Here is a 22,477-nt window from a genome sequence, read left to right on the forward strand (position 1 = left end):
GACCATGAAACAACACAGGATTAAAAGCCCTATTCAGAAACAGAAGTGGAAAGGAGAATTCAGTGTTTCTGTCTGTTTAAAGAAAATACTTTCAAAGGTATTTCCTAATTGAAACCTAAATATGTAGGTGGAGGTGGGGGATCGTGTGTGGCTTTCTTTGTTTGGTTCCTGTTGGACAGAGAGACAGCCCCGTGAGCTTGGAGGGCAACAGAAACCAGCCACCTATAGTCCTCACCAGTTGCCCTGGGCCCATCCCTTGCTGACAAACCCAATGGCTGCTGTCCTGGGAACAGGAACCAATCAGAAGCCATTTCTCCTGGGCAGGGGGAGAGGAGGTGAGGGGGAAAGCAGCGGGGAAAATCACTCAGGTATGAAATGTTCTGCCTCTTACTAGATGTGTGACCTTGGGTGAGACACCCAACTCGAGAAAATTAACTTACCCTCCATGCTTTTCAGCTCCTCAGTGAAGCTATTAAGCCACAGCCTTAATAGCTCTACGTTGGGGCTCATCATATCTGCTAAGATGGCTGGATGGCATCACTGACGCAATGGACATGAATTTGACCAAACTCCAGGAGATAGTGGAGGACAGGGAAGCCTGGCATGCTGCAGTTTATGAGTCAGACACGACTTAGTGACTGAACAAGAGTAACAAACATCTGCTGTTATCTAGACAGGAGGACCTAGGTTCAGGTTTTCTGATGCCTGACTCTACAAAATATAATTCTGTAGGCCTTCTTTAAGGAAAAGAATGCAAATACAGGATTGAGAACAGGGTTTTAGAAGGGGTTCATGCAAGTGGAGAATCCTAGCGTTTCGGTCTCATTGGTGCCACGGTGAATCCACCTTTGCACACCTGCCTGTCTCAGATAAGGGATGAGGATACAAAAGGTGCTTTGCAATCGTCAGGCATTGAATAAACAAATGGCACTGAACTCCTCTACAAACATAACACCTACTGTGCTAAACAGTATGCCAAGTGCATGAGACCGAGCTGCCAAAGAGACACATGTCCCCCCACGCCCATTCCCCTTATGGAACCCGAGTCTACAGGCACTGAACCAGCATCTGTGGCAGGGTGTCCCCTGACTCCTGAACACGGAGGTGAAGCTAGTCAGTACAGAAGGTCTGACTGCTCAGCTGCAGCACCAGCCCCTCAGGGCTCTGCAAGGTCCTGACTTCCACCCCCAGCTTTCTAGGACTTGGGTTCTACTCAGTCTCAACCCCTGCCTTTTCCTCCTCAAGCACTGTCTTCTGACTGACTGCCATTTTGAAACCCACAGAGCAGCAAGTCAACCTTTCTAATCGTTTATTTTCAAATATGGAGGGACAGTGGTGGCCTAGGGCAGCAGGGGTGGGTGGGAGTGAGTGAGGAGATTAGGGGATAGTTAACCACTAAGGAGCGTGGCGTTTCCTCAGAGGAAAATAGTGAAAATGTTCTAAAATTGATGATAGTATTAGATGTACAACTCTGTGAATATACTAAAAGCAACTGTAAACTTTAAATGAGTACGTGATATGGAATGTGAACTACACCTCAATAAAGTTATTAAAAAATATGAATCAAGAAGCACCTAAAATTCAAGAAAAGAGCACAGAAAAAGGTCAGAATAAATAAACCGAAGGGAAAAAAAAATACTTGAAGAAACAGAGATCATTCAGAAAATGGGAGAGAATTTTTTGAAAGACCAATTATCCTTAGATTCGAGAAGATGTTGAGTCCGAAAATAGAATAGAGAGCTGTGAAAAAGGAAAATTTCAAGAATGAGTTCTGGTCAATTTAAAAACAAAATTTTTGCTGAGATATAAAAATTCAAATAAAGGTCTGGAAGATAAAGCCAAAGATAACTCTCAGCACATAAAGCAAAAGACCCAAGACACTAGAAACATCTAACCACCAGGACTTTCAGGACAAAAGAACAGAGAAAACAGATGAAACTGAATTAAAAAGAAAAAAAATAAAGAAAAAATTTCCCAGAGATAAAGGAAGACAAGAGTCTTTAAAATGAAAGGATGTAGCATAAATGAAAAAAATCTACGCCTAGATACATCAATGTGAACTTTGAGAACATCAAAGGGAAGAATAGAGCCTAAAAACTTACAGAAAGATAAAATGATGATCAACAAAGAAACCCAAATCCAAGTAGAATCAGAAATAATAGATCTTAGAAGACAGGGTAGCAGGCTTTTAAAATGGGATTTGAAAGTCATTTTGATGAGAGTTTTATATCTTAATTCTTCATCAAGAACAGGAGTACTAAATCTCCATCGAATAGAGTGGGAAACCAAGGGACATGCCTGAAGTGGATAGAATGAGAAATAGAAATTTCAATATATTGCTTTAAGTTTCGCAGGTATCCATTAGTGTAATTAAACAATATAATTTTGTAAAGGAAACGAAGGGGAAGGATAGAGAAAAGAGGATAGTACAGGTAGAGTTTTAGTTTTTCTTAGCCAGGAGTTGATAATTTATTAGGTAATACACAAGAAACCTAACTCTAAAAACATTATTCAGAGGTATAAAAATAACTATCAGAAATATTGAAAACAGTAATGTTTTTTAAAAGTTGCTCTTAAGAGGCAACCTTGAAAGTAGGGAGGCAGAAGCCTATTATTTTAAAAATAAGATAGAAGGTTTTAAAAAAAGTTTTAAAATCTAATTAATGGGACTTTTAAAAGCACCAAAGCCCCAAAGCGAGGCCAACTCCTGTCACCCATGTAGTGGTGTGAAACTCACTCCTTCATAGTTTGTGGCTTTTGCAGTTGTTTGAGACTGAAAATTATCATCTTATTCTAAATGCCTTTTCTAGACATTCAAAATGTACCCTAGTTTATTAAAAACCTTGAGAAGTTTTGCACAAAAGAAATCAGTTTAACTCCATCTGAAAGCAGGTTAATTCACTGAAAGATAAATTTAATTATTTGCTGATTTTAATAAATTTATCAACTGTCATTTTTTTCCCTTCAAGATATGACTTATAGTGGGAATGTCTTCAAAGTTTTGACAGAAATGTTCAAGTGGCAAAGACGTATTAAACTTGCAAAAAGTTAGTAAAATATAAATTAATAGAAATGGATACTTTCCCACAAATAAGATTGTTTAGGCTGCTTCTGGTTTCTTTTGGATGTTTCTGAATGTTGTTTTTAAGTTTGTTTAAAATGTCAAGCATGCAAAGTTTGTCTATTCCATAATTCCTTCAGTGGCTTATCAGCCATAGTTTAGTATTTCTAGCAGTTAAACATGTAAATTAAATATAAATTCAAAGGCCCCCTAAAGATATTAGAATTTTAAAGTAATTTAAGTTGAATTTAAATTCTAAATTGATAGAAATACAGAACTAAGGCTAATAAACTTTTTAGGAATTGGCAAACGAACCTTAGAATGTTAAAAATGCTTAAGTTTTTTTAAAAAATGACGTTTTGAAAACATAGAAAAAAATCAAATATAGCTGAAGTAATCCTGTCACATATGAAATGTTGAATCATTCGATATAAAAAGTGTACTATTTCAAGTAGGAGTTTTTCAAATAAACTGAATTTTGTTTTTGCTAGCATTCCAGAATTTGTATTTTCCCAGCATCTTGGAGAACATCTCAGTATTAGTTCATATTCAGAAAAGTATCTTTCAATGTCCGTTCATCAGACTGAACCTTTTTTTAGAAAAAGCTGCTAGATCATCATTGGTAAATTTGGCATATGTGGCAAACAGGTCTATCACAGAACTGGTATTTGGTGAGCTGGCTACCAGTAATTGATTTTCAGCAAATTGACCTGAAGCCATTTTTTTTTTTTTTTAAATCCTACCTTTTCCCAGACTCACTTGACCAGAATCTTTTTTCACATCAGATCAAGAGAATAATTATCCCCAGGGAACATACTTTGGGAAGCATAACAAGAATGGGGTCAGGTGTGTGCCTCAGAGGTCCTGGGGAATAGTAGACTCTGAGTTCATTAGAAACTGATAACAAGGGGATGAATGAGAAAAGGTACTTAACGTTTACCCAGATGTTACATTTTTAGAAATCTGCAGACTCTTATGTTCTATTCATCCATTTCTAAGAGTGAAAAACGCCACATTTTCTATTAAATTTTAAAATTAAAACCTTGCATTGTCATAGAAAACTAACGGGTGAGAACGAAGTGTCAGCTTTCTTCTTCTCCTTCCGTGTCCTTTGGGTCTGAGAAGGAGCATGCCTCCACATCTTAATTCTCTCCTACTCCCCGTGGCCTCTGTGATAACTGCCACCACAGGGCTAGGAGGGGAAAAGGCAACATTCGGGGCAGAGATCACACACTGACAAGCCCACGGGACTGAGAGGATGTGGCTGAGTGAAGCTGAAGCTGGCCTGGTCGGGGAACGGTGGGAACCTTGGCAATGGACAGAGCACAGACCAGGTTTAAAAAGCCACTGCTGCCTTGTCCAGCGACCAATGCTTCAGGGATATGGATCCACTGTCACCAGGACTTCCGACTTCCCAAGCAAAGCTAGAATTCAGACTTTTTAAAGTATAAAAATCTCTTATTTTCTAGAGGTTAGCAACTGTTTCAACTTAAAACAAATGCAACTGATGAGAAATGTATCCTTTAAAATATATATGAATGAATGTGTGTGTGTACATATATATCAGTGTATATGTATACATACATATAACGTAAGCAATATCACTCTGTGAAAGTATTAGTTGCTCAGCCATGTCTGACTCTTAGTGACCCCCATGGACTGTAGCCTGCCAGGCTCCTCTGTCCATGGGATACTCCAGGCAAGAATACTGGAGTGGGTAGCCTTTCTCTTCTCCACGGGATCTTCCTGACCTGAGATCAGGAAGGGATCGAACCCGGGTTTCCTGCATTGCAGGCAGATTCTATACCTTCTGAGCCACCAGGGAAGCCCCTCTCTGTTATATATATATACACCACTTAGAAGGTGGTGAGCTTCCCTGGTGGCTCAGATGGTAAAGGGTCTGCTTGCAATGTTGTAGACCCAGGTGAGATCCCTGGGTTGGGAAGATCTCCTGGAAAAGGAAATGGCAACCCAGTCCAGTATTCTTGCCTGGAGAAGTCCATGGGCAGAAGAGCCTGGCAAGCCCCAGTCCATGGGGTCTCAAAGAGTTGGACAAGACTGAGTGGCTAACACTTAGAAGGTGATAGAATAATAATGTATATATTATTATATTATTATACATAGAATGATATATATGATTCTCTCTATACATTATTATATATACTATTCTACCACCTACCAAGTTATAGAAAAAGATTATAAGCTATCAAAGTGACACTTACCCTCATGATGTTCTCTTAGAGTCAGGCAGAGGAAGGAAAATTATGTATCATTCATAACTTAATGATAATCGAGACAACAGAAAATCAGAGTTGAGTTGTTCCTTTCTGTACTTTATTTGTGACTAAAACTGAAGAGGTTCTGGAGGGTTCTTAAACTCACAATCTCAGCCAAAAGGGACATTAAAGCTCATCTGGACAAGCTTCCACCTAATAAGGGAATTATTTTGATAAAATTCCAAATGATGGTCACCTGTTGTGTACACACTTCCAAAGATGGGTAATTTACTACTCTTCAAAACAGAATGAACCACTATGGGACACCTGAATTGTCATGAACACTTTCTAATATCCTGGCATGCAAAGCGTCATCTTCTAATTCCAAGTCATACATCCTAGTTCCTCCTCCTCTGGTTATGAGGAAGAGTCTACTCCCTTCCTACCCTACAGCTCTTTAAAAATGTGAAAACTCGTAACGGGTCTCCTATTTGTTCACAAAGTCTCTTCATCTCGTGGTAAAACCTCTCCGTCTTTCATCCGCCACTTCCCATATAATGTCACTACAAGATTCTTCTCATTCTGGTCACTCTCAGTGAGGAACTCTCTAGACACAGTGCGGTGGATGCATGTATCCAGTCTCTTCCAATTCCCTACAATCACGCAGTATACAGGCTCAGCTGGTGAAGAATTGGCCTGCAATGTGGGAGACCTGGGTTCGATCCCTGGGTTGGGAAGATCCCCTGGAGAAGGGAAAGACTACCCACTCCAGTGTCCCAGCCTGGAGTATTCCATGGACTGTATAGTTGATGGGGTAGCAAAGAGTCGGACACGACTGAGCGACGTGCACATGCGGTATAAAGCGGCAGCATCTTTTTCGGCATTGCACTGCGCTCATCTCCTGCAAGTTAGGATTCTTTACATTATATGAGCCAAGAAGTTCAATTCAAACTGGCTGATAAAAAATGACGTTTATCAACCTAAGTGTCGTATAACTCAATACTACAGGGCTGAGTTTGGTTTCAGGCAATGCTTAGACAATGGGAACCAGGATCTCTCTCCACTCCTTACCTTTGCTTCCTGGGTTTCATCTCCACTCTCTCTCTCTATAACCTAGCAGCCTGCATCTCCTGCAGCCATATGCTTCCTCTATCATGAGGCATAGGAAAGGGAAGTTTACTTTCTTAATATTGCAAATAAAAGTCTAAGAATAGATCATCATTGGCTCTAACTGGTCTGGCTTGAGTCAGGAGACCAGAGAAATATGATTTTCTAGCTTAAGCTAATCATGAACTGCCCCTGTGGTCAATCAATCACATATAAACTACATGGTTAGGACATCTGAGGTTCTATTAAGAAAAAGACCAGAGGAATTAATGCTGGTGGGGCATCCAAAAATTATCTACTACAAAATACTACAAAAACTCTCCAGCCTGTTACTGAATTTTTCATCACAAATGCAGACTTCTCCGTGTATCCCTGTTTAAGTTCAAGTTGTTGGTATTGGCCAAATGTTTCTAATTAAGGAGATAATTCTGAAGTTTGGTTTAGTCCTCCAAAGTATTAATTATTCTATTCAGCTTTGCATCCCTGGCAAATTTGATACACATAACTCCTATGTATTCATCTCATTAAGTCTTTAATAAAAATGTTGATTCAGAACCAAAAAAGTGGAGCTTTGAGGCACATACCATTATATGTTTGCCCAAAGGAGTCTATCAATCTGTTAATGGCTACAGTTCAGAAACGGTTGTTTAAAAGGCATAAACCAACTTTTCTAGCCCATTTTTTCCATCTACAGGAAATGTATTAGAAGACATTATCAAACTCCTTGATGAAATCAAGGTGTACTCTTTCTGCAGCACTTCCAAACTGAATGCAGTCTTCTGGTTCTTTGGTGCCTACAGTCAGAAAAAAGTAATACACACAGGAACTGAAAAGCCTGCACGAGATGTATCACATGCTGCCATCGGGTACACCTTCTTACACAACTTCTCTGTCTCAGGTAGGGCCTCACCAGCACGCTGACCTATCCGTTGCTCTTACAGCAAACACACTTCTTAAGCAGCTAGCTTGTGTTCTGGTCCAACTGAATCCCGCTGCTCCTTTTAAAATTCTAGGAATCTGCTCTTGCAGAACTTCATTCCTAATTCATAACTTCGGCGGTAAAATGCTGTCTTTTCTTTCTCTCCCATGTCATAACTTTTTATTTATCAGCCTTTGGACTCTCCCACCTTGGGATTTTTCCTTTTTTAAAATTTACTTTTAATTGGAGGATAATTGCTTTACAATGTTGTGTTGGTTTCTGTTGTCGAACAATGTGAATCAGTCACAAGTATACATTATCCCTTCCCTCTTAAATCTCCCTCCCACCCCCACCTGCCCCCATCACCCTGCAGGAGACTCAAGAGACGTGGTTTCAATCCCTGGGTAGGGAAGATCCCCTGGAGGAGGAAATGGCACCCCACTCCAGTATTCTTGCCAGCAGAATCCCATGGACAGAGGAGCTTTGTGGGCTACAGACCGTGGGGTCACAAAGAGTTGGACACGTGTGAGCACTATCTATTTTACACATGGTAATATGTATGAATTTTTTTCTTTCCAAAATTTTTACTAGATCATCTCTGAGTATACTAGTTCAGTGGAGAATATTCTACTGTCCATCATTCACCCACCGTTCAAGCTTCTGAAAACTTTCTGTCCATCCCACACCTTGTTACTGGAAGGGCTGCCAGCACCTCATCTCCCTTGGTCCAAGCAGCAGCAGGCATGAGACCCAAAGGTGCCAAACAAGTCCATCCAAAACACATACTCTTAAATGTGGAGCTAGAGGGACTTCCAGGGCAGTCCAGTGGTTATGACTTCCCACTTCCACTGGAGGGGGTGCAGGTTTGATCCCTAGTCAGGGGACTAAGATCCCACATGCTACATGGCATGGCCAAAAAAATAATAATAAAATTTAGAGCTAGAGGAAATACCTCTTCTTTTGTCACAGAGCTAGGAGAACGTGAACAGGGGCTCCTGGAAACCATCTTCTCTACTGCGTTGTGGGGAGATGGCCTGTGTGGAAAAGAATGGAAGCAATCCAGAGGAGGGAGCAGAGAGAGACAGGTGTGGGGAGAGGAGGCGGGAAGGAATGGGAGTAAGAGAGGCAGAGACCCAACTGATGACCCAGCCTGGATCCCTGACTTCTGTCCCAGTCACTCTGTCCCTGGCTGAGTGGTTCTGTGGGCAGCAAACTCCCTTCAGTGCTTAGGCAGCCTGAATCGGGTTTCTGTCACTTGTAACGAAAAGAATCATGATAGATTCATGTAGCAGGAAGGCAAGGTGGTGGAGCTGGAAAGACTACTCAGCCGTCGACAGTGTAGAAACAACCCAGACTTTTATAATCAAGCAGATCCGGGGTCAAGCTGACTCAAACACTCTTCTGGAAAATTATTATCACAATAAAATAAATAAACGTAAGGCCCGAGTCTGAACCCCAGCTCTGCCACCGAGTGGGCAAGTCACCGAGGTCTCATCCTCTGCCTCTGCACGTGGAGGACAGGGCAGGCTAACTTCCTGCTCACTGTGCTGGGAGGATGAGAGGGACGAGCAAGCTGCCTGGTCCACAGCAGGCTCTTAATAAATAAGAGCAATTACTTTTCAGTTGAGGGAAGCTGAAAGGTGGAGGAGGGCCCTTACCTTCCTCTTACCGGGTCTTCTCAAAAGACAATGCTAAAGGATAGCTGGCGGATGCTTCTGTGACGGCTAAACCCGATTTATCTCACTCCGGGAGGATATTACAGTGATAGTTCCCATTACAAGCAAGAGCAGATTTGTTTCTCTTTAATTCTGAAGGGCAGTGTAATCGTGATTGGTGTGCTTTGTGTAGGAAGCGCCGTGTCCATCAGCCACGCATTCTTTGTAGAGCCAGTGCTGTCTCCACTCCCCTTGTGGCCCCCAGGGCCCCGCCCTCTGCCCTGTTCAAGGCTGCAGACTGCCACCCCCTTGCACGCCAGTTTTCTCGTCCCTGGCTGGGTTGCATCTCTTGAACATATCACACATTTTTTCCCCCAGGCAGTATGCTGGTGGCTCACACAGTAAAGAATCTGCCTGCAATGCAGGAGACCAAGGTTGCATCCCTGGGTTGGGAAGATCCCCCGGAGAGGGGAAGCCTGGAGAATTCCATAGATCGAGGCTACTGTCCATGGGGTCCAAAGAGTCTGACAGGACTCAGCGACTAACACTTTCACTTTCACTTTTCATGCTCTCATGAGCTTACTAGCTTTGAACTATCTAGGTGGAAGGATATTGTTCCAGCTCAAAATAACCTGGCTCTCTCAAGAACTGGGTCCTATCGTTTTGGGGGCTATCTACTCCCCATTTTTCATTTATTTCAAGGACCTCTTACAGTTCCTTACAAATGCCATCACCATTCTTTGTAAGTGATCAAATGTATTAGGCTTGATAAATCAGCTTTACTTGTGCAGTTTAATCCAAGGTCCATTCATCTATCCTTGGAGAATTTCTGAAAACTCAGTATGGACTTCATTCAAATACACAGATAAATAGAATGTGAGTGTGTGGATCAAAACATTTTTGTCTAATTATAAAACATGTATTTATATGAAATTAAGGTTGGTTTTCATGGATTCTTTTTGAACCTTCTGAAGCTGTATCTGTCACTTCCCATTTCTCAGGCCTGCCTGATTTTCTGTTGGCTCCCTACAGAGGAAAATGGGATTTTTTTTTTTTTTTCTACTTTCTCTTCCAAGAGCTGAGAAAAAGGAAAAGAGATAGCAGCTATGTGCCTGCAGGGGCAGCCAAGCAAGAGATTGATTCAACAGGAGAAATTCAACGCATCCCAAAAGATTCCCTAGGATTTGATATCCTGCTGCTCAGGGTACAATTTGTTGTAATAAGAAACACAAGATTTCTGTCAGCAAAGTCAAAGTACTCAGCGATGGCTTGTGAAAGTTAAAAAAAAATGTGAAATGGAATGAGAAATGTTTTTCTTCTGGAAATGCTTTCATAAACAGAAGGACTGAAGACCATTTCTCAGAGGATACACACTGGTGAACGCAGAAGATGAAATGCCTTCCTGTGCAGGTACCTGATCCCAGGGTGGAGCGTGTCTTTCATCTGACACTACAGGGAGGTTGTTTACTGAGAATCAGGCAAATGCAACAGAGGAGAGGTACGTCCTGTGTCCCCACCCAGCCTGGGGTCTCTAGAGTCAAAGTAAGAGTAGGAACAGATGAGGTTGGCCTGAGGCTGCAGGATTTTCTTGTCTGAGAGGAGGAATGTCGCTATGGGCAATGGACTGATCTAACAACTCAAGCATGGGATGGGGTTGTGGGTTGAATAAAGTTCAGCAAAGATTTCAACACTAGGATCCAGGACAAAGCAGAGGGCGGGGCCTCTGAAAGCTGATGGGGCGGGGGGTGGCCCTCCTGTAGCCAGGAGACAAACATCAGAAGTGGTACGGCCAAGAGGCAGGAGGAAGCGTGGGTTTTATGTGTGTTCTGCTATGAACAGCATGTTAGGGGAAATGTGTGGGTCACCTTCCCTTCCCAGGAGGGGCTGTACATATACCAGCAGTGCCCAGTTACTTGGGAATAGCCAGGTTGGATGAAGACTTGGTTTGTGAAGCTGGCCCATGACCTAGGCCTGTTTTGAGCTAGGAGCGCTGGCAAAATCTGCAGCCCTTGTTTAGAGGCCAGAGAGCCTGGGGTGGCAGCGATGGACAGAGGAACCGCTGCACTGAGGAGAATGGCTGGGCTTGTGGCCACCCCTCATCTCTTTCAGAGACTGTCAGAGCCTCATGCCAACTCCAAGCACAGGCTGGCCTTTATTTCTTTCAGAACTGAGACCACAAAGCTGGGTTATTCTCATGTAACTGGAACCATTCAGCACACTGTTGATAAGCAGGTCTTTCCCCAAACATACAGGTGGCATCTTCTGCAAGATGGTTAGAGCGAGAGGGAAGTTAGGGTAGTTTTAGAGGAGTGGACCACTGAAGGTGAGACGTTTTTATTTTTCTGCTGCCCCAAGAAAAGTACAGTGAGAGAAACTGCTTATCCTGCTCTCCTTTCTTCTACCAACAGTCTCACACTAGCTCCAGGTTATGCCCTCCTGGAAAACGGGAGTAACTAGGCATGAGCTCAAGTCAGTAGTTTAGTAAACACATGTGCAGCTGAACTGCTGCAGCTCATCATAGGTGCTGTCCTCACTGTCGTCTTTCCCCTCTCTGCCTTTGCATTTTCCTTTAGTTATATTTCTAGAATCTATATTAAAAGAGCCCTCTGGGGGCCTCCCTGATGGCTCAGTGGTGAAGAGTTCTCCTGCCAAGGCAGGAGACACGGGATCAATCCCTAAGCCAGGAACATCTCACATGCCACAGGGCAACTAAGCCCGCACTCCACAACTTCTGAGCCCGTGCTTAAGAGCCCGGGAGCTGCAACTACTGAGTCTGGGTGCCTAGAGCCTGTGCTCCGCAACAAGAGAAGCCACTGCAATAAGAAGCCCGTACACCACAACTAGAGTAGCTCGCACAGTAACAAAGACCCAGTCTGGCCAAAAACAAATAAATAAATAAAATTATTTTTGTTTTTCAAAAAGAGAGTCTTTTGGTATTAAAGGTCTGCTATTAAATGGGTAAAATTAAGAGCACTTAGATCTCAATGGACCCCTTCCCCCACGGCCAAGCAGGTGGTCACTGCCCCAGTGTCAAGATAAGAGGCGATGACTAAGAAATGAAGCTCACAGAACTGGCAGCAAAGAGAGAGGCCGTGATTAGAGGTATCGGGTAACTCTGCTTTACACAACATGCACACAGGACTCAAAATCTTAGACAGGTGGTTGGCCACCGAAGATACTTTAATTGAAAATTACAGTGTATAAAAAATGACTAAGTGGCTAAGGGATTACTGTCCACATCAGTGAGCAGAGAATAAAACATTTGTTCATTCATTGGGTGAAATAATTCTGTAAAGCTCAGCACGGAAGATAGATGGCAAACAAGGCAGATGAACAGAGCACTGGGGGAAACTCGGATGCGAGCATCTGGCTTGGCTGGACTTTCTGGGTCCTCCTCTATGAGTGTGGCTGAGGGAAGTCTTACCACACAAGACCCTGCGGTCTAGGGATGAGCTTCAGTGACAGGGATACGGAGAGGAGCGTCCTCCTGGAGCCATCTCACAAGGTCTGTGTGACACGGAGACGTGAAGGAACAGCAGTGCAGGCCCAGGGAAGTGCTGAGTGAGTGCCTGCACCCGGGTGACGTGCACCCACACGCCCTGCTGGCTCCCAGACTAGAACGTCATATTGATGGATGACAAAAACCCCACAAAAGACCAACTGCACATCTTCAGGAGAAAAGCCAGTTTGAAAACAGTAGAAGGTATTGTTCTGACGAAACCTTACATTTCATTAACTTATCTGCTAAAGCTTCTGAGGGAAAAGTTTAAAAATTACTGGCAAAATGAAAATGGAGCCCCTGCTATGTAATTGCTGGAAATCTCTGATTTACAAACTCTTACTTGTAACTATGTCATGTACACAAACCACTAGCTGCATTTTACTTCCGCTCTTCCCAGCATTTTTTCTTTTTTCCTGACAACAAAGCACAGAAATCGACCTAAGATGAAATCTTACTCTTTCATGCTTTCTTTCCCCTGAGAAGGATTTCATACCCCCTTACTTCTTTCTCTGATCATGGCACCATCATATACACATTCATGCTTAAGATCCTTCATCATGCCTGTTCTTCTGCATCTTTAAAGGTAATTTACAAAATGTCATACCCAGCATTACCTGTGGACAAGTAAATCAGTCCAAGCAAATCTCACTCTGTAAGAACAGACCTTGATCAGGGAAATGAGAAGATCCTTATATATTGTGAAATGAATTTAAATCAGATATCATCAAGATCATGCCATCCATTCTTAATCCTTTGGAAGAAAGAGAGACATTTTGGTGGATGGGGGACACAAATTGGTAACAGTTATCTACATTGAAAGTGAACATCACCTTTGCTGCAGCAAATTAGCATTTAAGGAATTTACCACGTGGACTCACCGTATGAATTCAGTCACATTGGAACACAAGGATACAAGTACATGGCTGTTAATCACAGTATTGCCTGACATGGTAAACATGCATGGAAACCAGAGGGATGAATTATGGCACACTCATGAGATGATACACTAGCTGTCTGTTAAAGAGAATAGGTACACAATGAGGCCCAGATGGCCACACTTGGTTATAAAGTGAAAAAAGTCAGTTACGGAACATGAGACAGAGACAGACCCTATTTTTTTTTTCCTTCTCTCTCTTCCACAGAGGAGAATTCCACTGGCTTCTATATTCTTTTTGTCCTTCTCACCTTTCTTTCCCCACCCACCACGCTAGTAGGCACATTTAACAGATCAGGATTGGGACCAAGTCTCTTCCTGAGAAAGACAAGAAGAAGAGAGAAAGTGAGGAAAGGAGGGGAAAGGGAGGGAAGAAGGGGACAGTGGGGCTTTGAAATACATTCAGATGAGTGCCTCACACATCGAAAAGTTCAGAAAGAAACTCACCATGGCTATCGTTAGGGACTAGAACAGGAGTGTGAAAGATGAGGGTGGTTTTTTACCTTTCCATTGTTTTGAAAATGTCCTTTCCTAAAAGTATACCTTATTCTTACCATAAAAATTAACAGAATGTGCAATTATCTTGAAAGTACTCCTTGAAGCCTTAAAAAGCCTCTATATTTCCATATCATCCTCTGGTTCCTAAAGAAAATCAACTTTCATTTGTATTCAACATAATTTAAATCTTAGTTTTTAAAACTATGTACAAGTTTGTTTTTTGTATTTCTTTTTTTTTTAATTTATGGCCTACATTGATGATGCTGAGCAGACTTTCACGGGCTGGTCCAGGGGACCATAGCATGATCTGTAACACCTTCTTCAATAAGAAAATGCTTTCCAAGTTTTAAACTACCAACTGGCAAACTAACTTGCAGAACCCAATTTATCATATAGCTGAGATTTGACCGAATTAAATTTTTAAATAAAATTTGTGAAGTATCTTTAACTTACTTTCATTGTGCTTAATGTCTGCAGTGCTAAGGAACAGATGACCCTGCATATATAATCAGAGATACATGCACAGATACCCTCAGGGGATGTATTATGAGTCAATACTAAAGATTACACATTTTGTCCTATGTGAATTAATTCTAAATTGCTTTATGGAACATAAAGAACTTAATATTTTATGTTGCATCATAAAAGTAACTTCTATTGAGTAAAAATAAATGGAGTGGCAAGAAGGGAGCTGAGGGCAATGCACTGATTTGGACTGGATGAAAATGGAATAATGGACACCTTCTCTCAGGTTGGCAGTTACGATTTCACCAAGGTCAGCAGAGACAAAATCTCTATAAGAGTCTTGACCTCAATCTAGTTGTTGAAAATGGTAATACCAACATTGTAAACCTGTTACAGCAGACAGCAATCCAGTTACCTCTCAGTAACACATGCCTAACTGCCCATGTCCTTGGCTATAGGTGGACAAAAAGCCCCACCCCCACCCCCCCAGAGCATCTGCTGGGCTTCCCTGATGGCTCAGATGGTAAAGAATCTGCCTGCAGTGCAGAAGACCCTGGTCAGGAAGGTCCCTTGGAGGGGGAACTGGCAACCTACTTCAGTATTCTGGCCTGGAGAATTCCACAGAGGACTCTGGTGAGCTACAGTCCATGGAGTTGCAAAGAGTTGGGCATGACTGAGGGGCTAACACAATAAAACAAAGAGCATAGGCTGGGAGATGGTGTAGACTGCTGAGTCCCACAGCATCAGTTCCCCCACCTATGGGTCAAAACCCACTGCCCACTTTGGGATTCCCACCTTACAGTTTACGATTGTTAAAGGGCTTGAGGGGAAAAAAGGCCAAGTCTGCAAGCATCCACCCCTCTCTCCTTTCTCTTAACTCTGTTGGTTCTGGGTTACTCATCGCCTTCTCCTCTGCTACAGCTCCGAAAGCAAACTGTTTAGTTCCCACTCATTTGAAGTGGATCGCTGCAGATTTGATTTCTTGAAATACAGAACACCGCAGAGCAACTCCGTAACAAGCTCCAGGAGGAAAAATGGAGGGAAGCTTGGAAACGTGTCACCCAGCCTAAGAACAGAGGGTACATTTACAGAGTGAACATGACCTGCCAAACACCAGAGAAACATAAGCAAATGTATTCCAAACAACATGGAGTACATTCTGGTGGACTTGGCCTCACTTACAAGAAAGGCCTCTTTGTTTGACTCAAATTTAAGTTGGTGAAACTGCCAGTTAATGAAGGGGTAAGAAAGTCCTTCAGAGAAGCCTCAGTGGGTATAAAGAAAAGAGGATTCAAAAGTATGTGCAGAAGGAGCTCCCTCGAAGGCATGCTGCCTTCGTAATGAATCAGGGGACCAATGTATGTTTCTGGACCGGGGGCGGGGGCGGCTTGGCTGCAGAAAGGAAGGGGAGGATGGATAGGAAGGGTCAGTGTGCATCCAGCCCAGCCAGCAGCATGGGGTGAGTGGCTGCCAAGGGGGTCTGGAGGAAGCAGGACTTTCTGTCTCCTGGCTGGCATCCATTCACGCATCAGGCAGCCTGCACTTCAGCGTCCTGAGACCCAGCCCTGAGTTCAGCGAGGTGACGCCAACCGTCCCCAACCTGCCTCTCATTGCAACACAGAGGCTCAGAAAGTGAACGAAGCCTTATCTCTTTGTATTCAATTCCTATTTTCTGAGAACCCACAAGATTCATCATACCTAACAGACATTTCATGCTCATGGGAAAGTCTACAGTCTCAGCCCTCAAGGCAATCTCTTATAAGTTTGATTAAAGCTGACTCACAGTCTGGATTCCAAAGCTGTTCAACCACAAGGCAGTGGAAGAAACCACCAGCAGAAGCTCTGAAAAACACCCTCAGGGTCACCCGGGTGGCCGTGGCTGGCCTGTGAACTTCTGCCATGCACCTGGCTGGTGGTCTGCACCATCTTTAGGTTCTGCTCTGTCTGCACCATGCTCCTGGCTTCCTGACCAAGCGTGTCATTTCCAGCTTCCTTCCTTTGCCTGAACCGATATCCTAGACCCTGGACTTGCTTCTGTTCTTATCATGTGGATCCTGGTAACTTCCCCGCTCCGCGGTCTTCTGAGGCTCTTCCTCAAGTGCAGACAGGTGGCACCCTGGGCTCTACTTCCCTCTCCTCCTTCCCTGAGAACCACTCCCCTGCCTGTTGTCCATGTTGCATAAGTCTAGACTGGATCCTCCCTCTGCTCAGTCCCTTAGGGCTGACATCCTATGGTCTTCAGAGTTGAGAAACTCGACATCTGCCTGGAACAGCGCCCCTGCTTCCCCCAGGAAACTACCCCCCACCTCCAACCCCTGCAGGTCTCAGATGCTGTCAAGGCACCTTCGCCACACACAGTGACCTTGTTTCATGCTGGAGATGGCTATTCCAACCTCAGATGGTGGTGTGTATATCTCTGTGTCCTTTCTTCTAGACCGATCTATCTCATCTTCCAAACTTAGGTTCTTCAGTTCAGTTCAGTTCAGTTCAGTTGCTCAGTCGTGTCTGACTCTGGGACCCCATGGACAGCAGCACGCCAGGCTTTCCTGTCCATCACCAACTCCTGGAGTTCACTCAAACTCATGACATCGGTGATATTATCCAGCCATCTCATCCGCTGTTGTCTCCTTCTCCTCCTGCCTTCAATCTTTCCCAGCATCAGGGTGTTTTCCAATGAGTCTGTTCTTGGCATCAGGTGGCCAAGGTATGGGAGTTTCAGCTTCAGCATCAGTCCTTCCAATGAATATTCAGGACTGATTTCCTTTAGGATGGACTGGTTGGATCTCTTTGCAGTCCAAGGGACTCTCAAGAGTCTTCTCCGACACCACAGTTCAAAAGCATCAATTCTTCAGCACTCAGTCTTCTTTATAGTCCAACTCTCACATCCATACATGACCACTGGAGAAACCATAGCTTTGACTAGATGGACCCTTGTTGGTAAAGTAATGTCTCTACCTTTTAATACGCTGTCTAGGTTGGTCATAGATTTTCTTCCAATGGAGCAAGCGTCTTTTGATTTCATGGCTGCAGTCACCATCTGCAGTGATTTTGGAGCCCCCCAAAATAAAGTCTCTCACCATTTTCATTGTTTCCCCATCTATTTGTCATGAAGTGATGGGACCAGATGCCATCATCTTAGTTTTCTGAATGTTGAGTTTTATGCCTACTTTTTCACTCTCTTCTTTCACTTTCCTCAAGAGGCTCTTTAGTTATTCTTTACTTTCTGCCATAAGGGTGGTGTCATCTGCATATCTGAGGTTATTGATATTTCTCCCAGTAACCTTGATTCCAGCTTGTGCTTCATCCAGTCCAGCACTTCTCATGATGTACTCTGCATGTAAGCAAGGTAACAATATACAGCCTTGACCCACTCCTTTCCTGATTTGGAACCAGCCTGTTGTTCCATGTCCAGTTCTAACTGTTGCTTCCTGACCAGCATACAGATTTCTCAGGAGGCAGGTGAGGTGGTCTGGTATTCCCATCTCTTTAAGAATTTTCCACAGTTTGTTGTGATCCACACAGTCAAAGGCTTTGGCGTAGTCAATAAAGCAAAAGTAGATATTTCTCTGGAACTCTCTTGCTTTTCAGTGATCCAGCAGACGCTGGCAATTTGATCTCTGGTTTCTCTGTCTTTTCTAAATCCAGCTTGAACATCTGGCAGTTCACAGTTTACATCCTGTTAAAGCCTGGCTTGGATAATTTTGAGCGTGACTTTGTTAGCGTGTGAGATGAATACAATTGTGTGGTAGTTTGAACATTCTTTGGCATTGCCTTTCTTTGGGATTGGAATGAAAACTGACCTTTACCAGTCCTGTGGCCACTGCTGAGTTTTCCAAATTTGCCGGCGTATTGAGTGCAGCATTTTCACAGCATCATCTTTCAGGATTTGAAATTGCTCAACTGGAATTCCGTCACCTCCACAGCTTTAGGTTCTTAGCCCATTGCAAACCAGGGTGCCACACCCACCAGTGCCAAACTCTCAGCACCATACTTTAGCACTGCTATTCCTCCCAAAGTTCCTCTAATTGGGGGCAAAACACACACTGGCTTGGAGGAGCTGAGACTAGTCAAGAAACAATGACCAACAGTTCCTTCCTCTGACTCAGTGATGTGTTTGAGAGGGCTGTTTCCCCGCCCTCCAGTTTGGATCATAAGGCAGTTAAGAGGTCAAATGATTCAAGTGAAGACACCCCAAGAACCATGAAGCCCTGAGAAGTGAAAGAAACCAGCACTGCTGTCAGCCAGACGGAGAGCCCCACACCACGTCCTCACCTGGATCAGCAGAGCTAATGCCACAGCTGCCAAGCTAGGTCTGTGCTGCACTCCTCTCTGCCCCCCTTGCCCTGGGCTCTTCACTTGCCTTTGCCACCTCGAGCAGCGCACTTTATTAGAATCACTGGCTCCATATAGAGACAGCATCTCACTAGTCCCTGCACAGACACAGCGCCTGACACATGGAAGGAACTTTACAGATGATGAATGAACGCATCAGTGAACAAAGGTTTGGCTTTACACACCAAGCGAGAAGCAGATGCAGCACTCTTATCAAGCAGCTCTGATGAGCATGAGGTCACATTTTCGAGTTTTTGCCCCTTACTCTAGCCTGTCCCCTCGACTCACCTGTAAGGCTCCATGGTCCGGATGCCGTAGAACAGCGCCTCCTCCAGCAGCCCGAGGTTGATGCAGGCGTCCATGGCGCAGTCGAGCACCTTCAGCTGGTAGATGTTGATATCAGGAAGCCGCTCAGCGTTACTGCTTATGATCGACTGGCACATGGCCAGAACCTGTTCCCACTCTGTTATTAACCTCAGTTAAGGATTCATTGTGTTCATCAAGAGAAAACAAAAGTAAAATGAGATTCTCTGCAAGGCTGAAGAGCTCCCAGGCACAGGAGGGAAGGAAGTTCCCATTATTTTGCACAAATGAGCTGCCTGAAAACACACTTGAGAAACAAAAACATGTAAGTGGTGTCTCAGAGAAGGAAATTCTGTTTACATCAACAAACCATCTTCCAACCAAGCCTGTGCTTTGGGGGATTACATTTTCAGAGAGTCATTCTTCCTTCCTAGTCCTACTAGATGAATTCTCTTGAAACCTAGTCCTCAAATGAATGCAGCTATTTATTAAACTGAGCTAAAGACTAAGTTCACTTTATAATTATTTACTCTGTTAGCTGCTGTTTCAAAACTCATCTGAAATTAAAGAAGCTTTAAAGTGATTCCTTTTAAAAAAGGAGGAGTTCATTTTTGCTTCTGTGTCATTTGAACCTTGGGCATATATGAAACCAAAAACACAACCCAAAGGCACACACAAGGGAAAGAATTGAAAGAAATCCATTCCACTGGATCTCAAATTTTCTGAGTATAAAACAAAAGTGATCCAAGTCTATACTTAAACAATGTGTGTGTGCTCAGCCAAATCTACTTCTTCCAGCATTCAGACTCTCAGGGCATTGCTTTCCAACACATTGCTGCTGCTGCTGCTAAGTCACTTCAGTCGTGTCTGACTCTGTGTGACCCCATAGACGGAAGCCCACCAGGCTCCCCCGTCCCTGGGATTCTCCAGGCAAGAACACTGGTAAACAGTTTAAATAAACCAATCAAGTCAACTGTGTGAGTGGGAGCTCATATCTTTCTTTTTTAACTTTCTATTGGGGAGGGGCTTCCCTGGTGGCTCATATGGTAAAGAATCTGCCTGCAATGCAGGAGACCTGAGTTCAATTCCTGGGTCAGAAAGATACCCTGGAGAAGGGAATGGCAGCCCACTGCAGTAGTCTTGCCTGGAGAATTCCATGGACAGAGGAGCCTGGGGGGCTATAGTCCACGGGGTTGCAAAGAGTCGGACATGACTCAAAACTATCGCTAACGTTACAGCCAATTAATGTTGTGCTGGTTTCAGGTGAACAGCAAAGGGGCCCAGCATTACATATACATGTATCCATTCTCCCCTAAACTCCCGAGAGCGCATATGTTTATTAATCCTCACAAGAAATATATAATCCTCTGAAGTCAGAATACCTGGCACTACAGGCCTAACTTCCTGGGTAGAACTTCAAGCACCAAAATACACGGCTAACGAGCCTTTCTGTTTGATACTCTATCATTTTAGGCCAAGTCCTGTCTCTGAGGAATTAACTGTGGTCTTGGAAGAGGTACATTTACTGAAGAAAAGTGACTCGGTGGCTTTCTGTTTTACTCATCTGACGTGTGTGCTTAAAGTTTACTGCATATATTCCCTAGAGGCTGGGGGAGGTGGTGTCTTAGGCAATGCACTGGTTTTGTAACAAACTCCAGGCTAACCTCTGTGGCTTTTCATCCTAGGATTAGATAAGTGATGGATTATCAGGAGGAACGACTGTCTCTTACACAATGCCCAGACATTTCTGTGGCAAGACTCTGACCCTATTTTAACATCAAGTTGTGTGACTTCCATTATTATTTGCCTGTTCATTTATATACGCTCCAACTCATTTTAAAGAGGTTTAAGGTGACAAGCCTTGGAAGTAAAAACCAGATGAAGCCGCTGATAGGAATACATCTGCTTTATGCCCCAGCAAGCTGGCAGGAACCACATGACAACTTCCCTTCGCAACACTGGCAAGTCTCCTGGCAAACAAGGCAAACCTTTCCTGTGAAAACACCTCAGTGAGCAAAAAAAATGGAATAATTTTAACTAAGCGGCTTTTCTCCCAAGCTAATGCTGACATGTATAATGTTTGCTCAAAAATTTAGTCCCTGGCATTTGCTGGGTGTTTACCACAAGTCACTCTCTGTTCCAATGAGGAGAGCAGGGCAGACAGCCTATCTGAAGAGAAAAGAGTACTGACGCCAGGACAGGCACCTTTCTGCAGAGTTTACCATGACCGTAAGAGAATTAAGGGGGAAAGAAAAAGGGGAACACAGTGAATCCACCTGGGAGTTAACTTCTTGAGACTCAAAGACTGACAACCCTGAGCTCTTACAATCGTCCACTGCTTACAGTCCTCCCATGGTCCCCGAGCCTATGTATAACATCTAGTCTGGGGCATGACACTGAAGCAAGGCCCGGCCACGTTCCGTCTCTCACACTGAACAACTGTAATTGGGCTGCAGGTGGCTGCACCTTCCATGCAGGCACAGGCTTCTCCCTCAGGGTCTCCCCTTCTCCTCCGCCTGCCTGGTGAACTCCTCCTAACCCTCCCAGACAGTCGCCTCCTCTGTGAAACCTTCTTTAACCTCCCAAAGTTGACTGCTGTGCTTTCAATGTCCCTCAAATATTAATCTATGTATTCACTACCCAAGTACTCATGAGGACTGGGAGTGCAGGCTTGTGTCTTCTTAATCCTGCCTGGACCATAAGGTGGGTTATAAGCAGTAAGGCACCTGGCACAGTGTTCATCATCAGTAAAGCTCATCCCATTGAGACTTAACTGATCATCCTTGGGCCCTAATTTCTCTGCAGGGGACTATACAGAACAAGTCTTTTCTGCAGGGTAACAACCGCTCTTTGGGCCTGAGAACAGCCCTCTTGCTCTCAGATTCGGCTGCTTTCCAATTGTCTCCCATCCTGTCCGCAAAGTTTCAAATACCACTTGATCCTGGTTCCATTCCTCAAAACTCATTTTCTTCTCTATCCCTTTGAATATGTCCTACCCCAAATTGAAGATAAAATTTTAGATATGCTCGGACTAATACTATTACCTTTCTCATTTTCTATTCTCTAGTTCTATTCATGGAGTCCAAGATCACAGGAATATTTTGATTTTTTTTTTTCCTGAGGCGGGGGGATTGTATCATACTCTTAAGTTTTATTGAATTTTGATGTTTACTAAAACCCTTAAAATTCTTTCACAGATTCTGTTGTCAAACTTGATATATATTTATACACTTGAACTTTTTTGGCCAAATAGAAGATGTGAGATACCCTCTTGCTGAATTTCATCTTCATCTCAGGCATCATTGCATCATTCAAACCTTCAAAGATCTTTTGAGCTCTTGATTTTGTCATCGCACCTCTGCCATCCCTGCAATCCATATACTTTTGAGTATCTCATGAACCTGTGCTCTGCATCCTCAGACAAGGTGGAAGAGGACTGGTTTGGGAACAGAGCACTCCACAGTGATAGTGATTCGGTAAGCATC

The 22,477-nt window shown here is 43.6% G+C and overlaps 1 protein-coding gene across 1 annotated transcript in view; it reads right to left on the reverse strand.

The window, feature by feature from the left end:
• The window catches only part of SMYD3 (SET and MYND domain containing 3), a 744,849-nt gene that overhangs the window by 85,256 nt on the left and 637,116 nt on the right, over positions 1 to 22,477 (reverse strand). Inside the window, exon 10 of the mRNA XM_055419738.2 lies at positions 18,978 to 19,152. Within this exon, the coding sequence (XP_055275713.1) occupies positions 18,978 to 19,152 (175 nt within the window). The remainder of the gene's footprint in view (positions 1 to 18,977; positions 19,153 to 22,477) is intronic.

This window comes from Moschus berezovskii, chromosome 17, assembly GCF_049115385.1.
Source record: "Moschus berezovskii isolate FMDL1 chromosome 17, NW_MosBer_1.0, whole genome shotgun sequence".
NCBI classification, from domain to species: Eukaryota; Metazoa; Chordata; class Mammalia; order Artiodactyla; family Moschidae; genus Moschus; species Moschus berezovskii.